The sequence below is a fragment of the Leptodactylus fuscus genome, chromosome 5 (genome assembly GCF_031893055.1).
Source record: "Leptodactylus fuscus isolate aLepFus1 chromosome 5, aLepFus1.hap2, whole genome shotgun sequence".
In the NCBI taxonomy this organism is placed as follows: domain Eukaryota; kingdom Metazoa; phylum Chordata; class Amphibia; order Anura; family Leptodactylidae; genus Leptodactylus; species Leptodactylus fuscus.
In genome coordinates, this window is record NC_134269.1 from 42,751,394 (window position 1) to 42,757,393 (window position 6,000).

General features: G+C 42.2%; 1 protein-coding gene across 1 annotated transcript in view; it reads left to right on the forward strand.

Moving 5' to 3' along the window:
• The window catches only part of GMCL1 (germ cell-less 1, spermatogenesis associated), an 81,710-nt gene extending 75,955 nt beyond the window's left edge, over positions 1-5,755 (forward strand). The window contains exon 15 of the mRNA XM_075273038.1: positions 5,348-5,755. Within this exon, the coding sequence (XP_075129139.1) occupies positions 5,348-5,476 (129 nt within the window). The 3' untranslated portion in view covers positions 5,477-5,755. The remainder of the gene's footprint in view (positions 1-5,347) is intronic.
• Positions 5,756-6,000: the final 245 nt, after the last annotated feature.

The following is a 6,000-nucleotide window of genomic DNA, read 5'->3' on the forward strand; positions in this document are numbered from 1 at the left end:
AACACTCACCTTGCTCTCCTCCGCTCCTCTGTGCGCGCTGACTGCATAGACTTCACGGCCAGCTGCCTGTCTGTGCTGTATGACGAAAAGCAAGCTTCAGCGTGTGCTTGCTATGACGCCACAGCTTGCTCTTCCACATATAGGACACACTGTGTGCTACATAACCTACACAGGAAATAGCACGTCTATGCAGGCAGCCAGCCAGAACACACGAGCAGAAGAGAGAGAGAGACACAAAGGTGAGTGCTACTCCACGGGGTTGCTGTAGGGAGGGGGGGATAACACTGTATGCAGGGGCCACTAAGGGACATAATACTGTGTGCAGGGGCCACTATGGGACATAGTACTGTGTGCAGGGGCCACTATGGGGCATAATACTGTGTGCAGGGGCCACTATGGGGCATAATACTGTGTGCAGGGGCCACTATGGGGCATAATACTGTGTGCAGGGGCCACTATGGGGCATAATACTGTGTGCAGGGGCCACTAAGGGACATAATACTGTGTGCAGGGGCCACTAAGGGGATAATACTGTGTGCAGGGGCCACTATGGGGGATAATACAGTGTGCAGGGGCCTCTGAGGGACATAATAGTGGGGGGGGGATAACACTGTATGCAGGGGCCACTATGGGGATAAAACTGTGTGCAGGGGCCACTAAGGGACATAATACTGTGTGCAGGGGCCACTATGGGGCATAATACTGTGTGCAGGGGCCATTATGGGGCATAATACTGTGTGCAGGGGCCACTATCGGGGATAATACTGTGTGCAGGGGCCACTATGGGGGATAATACAGTGTGCAGGGGCCACTGAGGGACATAATAGTGTGTGCGTAGGGGCAGAGATGGGGGGACAAGATACTGGGGGCACCGATAAGAGTACAAGAAATATAGGCGGTTCGGCGCCATCGCCAACCCGCAGACGAAGTCGCGGGTAATTGCTAAAATATATATATAATATATATATATATATATATATATATATATATATATATATATATATATATATATATATATATACTAGCTGGTACCCGCGACTTCGTCTGCGGTGAATGTAGAAGTGGGTATATACAGGCGTGGGTAAGGTTTTCGGACTGTGTATAAGGTATGGGATATGAAATGTAAGTTTGTATCTTGTTTTTGCTGTAATTCAGGGAATACGTGAGACTTTTGTGTTGAAGTTACTTTGTATTTGAGCTGCTATATATACGGTGTTGTGAGAAACTTTACATAGTGACTTTGGGACAGAAGTATTTGAAGTTAACCCTTTCCCGTCGATGGCATTTTTTGATTTTCGTTTTTGACTCCCCTCCTTCTAAACCCCATAACTTTTTTATTTCTCCGCTCCCAGAGCCATATGAGGTCTTAATTTTTCCTGGGTCAAATTTTTCTTCATGATACCACCATTATTTATTCTATATAATGTACTGGGAAGCAGGGAAAAAATTCTGAATGTGGTGGATTTGAAGAAAAAATGCAGTTCTGCGACTTTCTTACGGGCTTTGGTTTTACGGCGTTCACTGTGCAACCAAAATGACATGTCCCCTGTATTCTGTGTTTCGTTAAGGTTCCAGGGATACCAAATTTATATGGTTTTATTTACATTTTGACCCCTTAAAAAAAATCCAAAACTGTGTTAAAAATTTTTTTTTTTGAAAAGTCGCCATATTCCGACAGCCGTAACTTTTTTATACGTGCATGTACGGGGATGTATAGGGCGTCTTTTTTTGCGGGACCGGGTGTACTTTGTAGTTCTACCATTTTCGGGAAATGTTATTGCTTTGATCACATTTTATTCAAATTTTTATCAGAATCAAAACAGTGAAAAAACGGCGGTTTAGCACTTTTGACCATTTTTCCCACTACGGCCTTTAGCGAACAGGAAAAATATTTGTATAGCTTTGTAGAGCGGGCGATTTCAGACGCGGGGATACCTAACATGTATGTGTTTCACAGTTTTTAACAACTTTTATATGTGTTCTAGGGAAAGGGGGGTGATTTGAATTTTTAATCCTTTTTATTATTTTTTTTATATTTTTTTTAAACAAAATTTTTTTGCATTTATTAGACCGCCTAGGGGTATTGACATGGGTGGGCGGTGTCACGGATTGTCAGAGCGGTGGGGGTCGGCAAACATGGCTGCTCCGGAGTGTTAAAGAGCGCCTCCTGGAGTATCGTTAAGGTGAGGGGCAAAGTGGTAAAGTATATGTATATGTGATTGTGTGGGGTCAGGGGCTTGCTATGGTCCAAAGTGTGTGAGATTGCAGAGATGGTGGTGTGAGTTTGGGTTTTGTGGGGGTCCTGACACAAAGGTATGTGTGCTATTGTGACGAAAAGTAGCCTATTGCGCAATCGGGTGTATTAACTATGTTTGTGGAAACTTTCAGCCAAATCGGTCGAGCGGGTTTTGCGTGATTGAGGAACAAACATCCAAACACACAAACCCACAAACATCCAAACTCACAAACTTTCACATTTATAATATTAATAGGATATATATATATATATATATATATATATATATATATATATATATATATATATGTGGCTGTTTACGTGAAAAGGGCCCAGATCGTCGATACTAATTATAGAGAAAATAGTCCAAAACATATTTGGGTAAAAAAATCACAATTTTGTTTTATGCAAAAATTTTATTTAAAAATATGTCAAGTTTACAAATTTGTTGAGACTTTTAAGAATTCGGACAATGTTACACCATAACCGTTACAATGATACCAAGAACTCCATATCGACAGTGTGGGCCCTTTTCACATAAACAGCCATATATATATATATATATATATATATATATATATATATATATATATACATATACATATGTGCTGATTATACAATGGTGCGTGGAGGGGTAGGCTCCCATGCTTAAGCTATTATTTTTTTTTTTTTTATTTTTTTTTTAAAAAGCCACAGAATGTCATGGGGAATAAAATTTACTAAAACTAGACGTGTCGGGATTTGTAACAGATCCTGTCTGAATGTGTAATGCCGTCAACAATAATGACAATAAGTACACTGAAGAAAGTTACTCTAAAATGCATTTTAAGCAATGCTATCAATAAAAAAAATAAAATCCCTGCAGTAATACTGCAATTATTCACATGTTATAGCAACCCCTTGTGCTCAAAATGTATATTTTCCTGTATGTTATTCAGGTGAAAGTTCTGTTTAAACCTATGTGCTGTTAGAGTACAGAACAGCTTCTGCTGTATCCTCAGTGGGAAAAGAAATGCAAGACTGCTGTATCTTTTAGGCTAATCTCACTGTAGGATTCCTTCAAGCAGTGAGTGGAGAAACTATAATGTAACCTCCAGCCGGCTGTCCTTTCCTCCTCCATATCAGGCACATGGATAAGATGGATCATGTAGGATAGAACAACACTACAGCAGAGACTATACTGTATTCTAAGTGGCAGGCACGTCTAACAGAGCCTCACTAGAATGACTTGCACATTTTTGCACATCAGGGGTTGCTATTACAAGCCGGTAATTGTGATATTTCTGAGAGGGAACATTTATGATGATACATTACAAAACTGCTGTAAAATGCATAATGTCTACCTATTGCCGTGTGTATTTATGGCATAAGCCTTTTAAGTAATAGGACCTATGGGAAAATACAGTTCTATTATACTGAACAAGAGATTTTCAGCTTTTTTTTGTTAGTAACAGTAAAAATCCTGTAAATTCTGTCCATGAGGTTTTGTTCTGTAATACATCAGGCTCAGTGATATTTCCATGAGCCTTGTCCTGGCACAGTCCATCACACTATATGACACTATTTCTACTAGTTCACTACTTAAAGCGTTTCAGACATTTATTTGTTAATATAATCTCAGAAGAGCAGTTTTAGCAGAAGCCCAACTTTGCCGACAGCTGCCGGTGAATGAGTCCTGCAGTTTGTATATGCATGTATTGATTTGGGATTAGACACCATGTTATGTGATGTATTGAAGTGTTACACTGACATATGGCTTTGTTGAATTTTATATTCACCTCGTAATGTATTCCAGCGGTTATACACACAAGTTATTAAGTAGGAATGTTCCTATGACTTTTATATTAGTAGCACATATAGGTCTCTAGACACGTCTACTAGCGCCTCTCCTGCACCCAGCAGCTGTTATCTACAGGGAAACCCAGTACTCCGCTCCGCTACACCCTTTCAATATGATAGATTTCCGCTGAAAAAAAAAGACTGCAATGGTTTTAAAGGAGGTTGTCCCGTATCAGCAAGATAATGTTGTTTGTATATGACTAATAAAAATCTGACCGTGGACCCACAAATGTACAGGTCGTCACAGTGCAGTAATCGGACATCTGCTTGGTGAGGGCGGGCTCACATGGGCGCCCCGGTCTCTTCAGGTTTCCGTCTTCTGCCGAGAAGACTGTGTCCGCCCGTGAGCGTTTTGTGGTCTCCGCAGCGAAACCGGGTTTGTTTGTTTTTAAACCGGACACAAAGTCCTGCATATCAGACTTTGTGTCCGGTTAATAAAAATCTGTTTCATTACGGAGACCACAAAACGCTCACAGACGGACACTTTGCAAACCCATTCAGATGAATGGGTTTGAAAGGTGATTGCCGGTTTCTGTCTCCTGTCCAGTTTCTCGGGCAGAAGATGGAAACCTTAGAGCAGGGCGCAGATGTGAACCCTCCCTTACACGCTATGCACCTGTGTCCATCACATGACCATAGACTGATTTTTCTGCACTCGAAGTCCTAAAGGATGACTGCTTTACAAATAACACTAATCTGACACAGCATGTCTTGACCACAGCTCTACTAGCCATACCCCTATGAACTACTTGTACATCTTGCATCACCTGCCCCCCTGTAGCATCTTTTCCCCATCTTGGAAGGAGAAGAGCAGCAGTCGCATGAGTACATCTCACTACATCTACTCTCTCTTACGCTAGGTTCACACCTGCGTTCATCTGTCCGTTCTGAGCTTTCCGTCTTCTGCATGCCAGAAGTCGGAAAGCTCAGACCGGGTCCGGCCGTGAGCGGCGGTGAGCGTTTTAGGCTCTCCGCCGCGAAACCGGATTTTTTAATCCAGACACAGAGTACTGCATGTCCGACTCTGTGTCCGGATTATAAAACCCGGTTTCGCGGCGGAGAGCATAAAACGCTCACTGCCGCTCACGGCCGGACAGCTTTCTCGCCCATTCAAATGAATGGGTGAGAGAGACTCCTGCAGGTTTCCGTCTCCTGCCTCTGTTTTAGGCAGGAACCGGAAACCTGAACTACGGAGTGCACAACGCAGATGTGAACGAGCCCTTAGTTGCTCTGACACTTATCTTATCTGCATTTCTTTGTCTCTTCCTATAGGAACAAGTGGTGATGAACCTGGACAGTCGCCTGCTTGTGTTTCCTCTCTACATCTGCTGCAACTTCTTGTACTCATCCCCTGAGAAGCGAGCGGAGTCTGAAGGACTGGTGGAAAGTCCAGACGTCTAAGAGGAACATGTGAAAATCTCCATCTAAAGTCCTAAAAAAGGGAACAATAGATTTTTTTTTTTTTTTTTTTTTTCTTTTGCCTTCAGTTGGTTTGCACTAGTGCAAGCTATTTGGCAGCCTCAGTGCTGCCAATGTGTAAGGAATGTACCACTATCCACCATATCAGAATGTAGGCGCTCCTGCCAAAAGTCTGTATCCAATATCCATTGTATTCAAAGATGGAGCCGCTGTCGTTTTTATTTTATACGTTTTTTGTTTTTTTTTCCTGAATACTGTAGAGGTGCAAGCAATCTGCCGTGCAGTTTTTTTTTTTTTTAACACCTTGCATTGTGCCTGCCAATTTTTTTTTTTTTTGTTGTGCCGTAGAATATTGGTAGTTTGCAGTTTTTCTTTTCAGATGTACACCCACAAGCCTTAAAGATCTTACAGCTGGCCGACTCTCTCCTGGCCTATAGAGTAGGCGTAGGACCCTCCTGACCGTCAGAAGTGTATAAACCAGGCAGATCTGCCTCCGATGTGCTTTT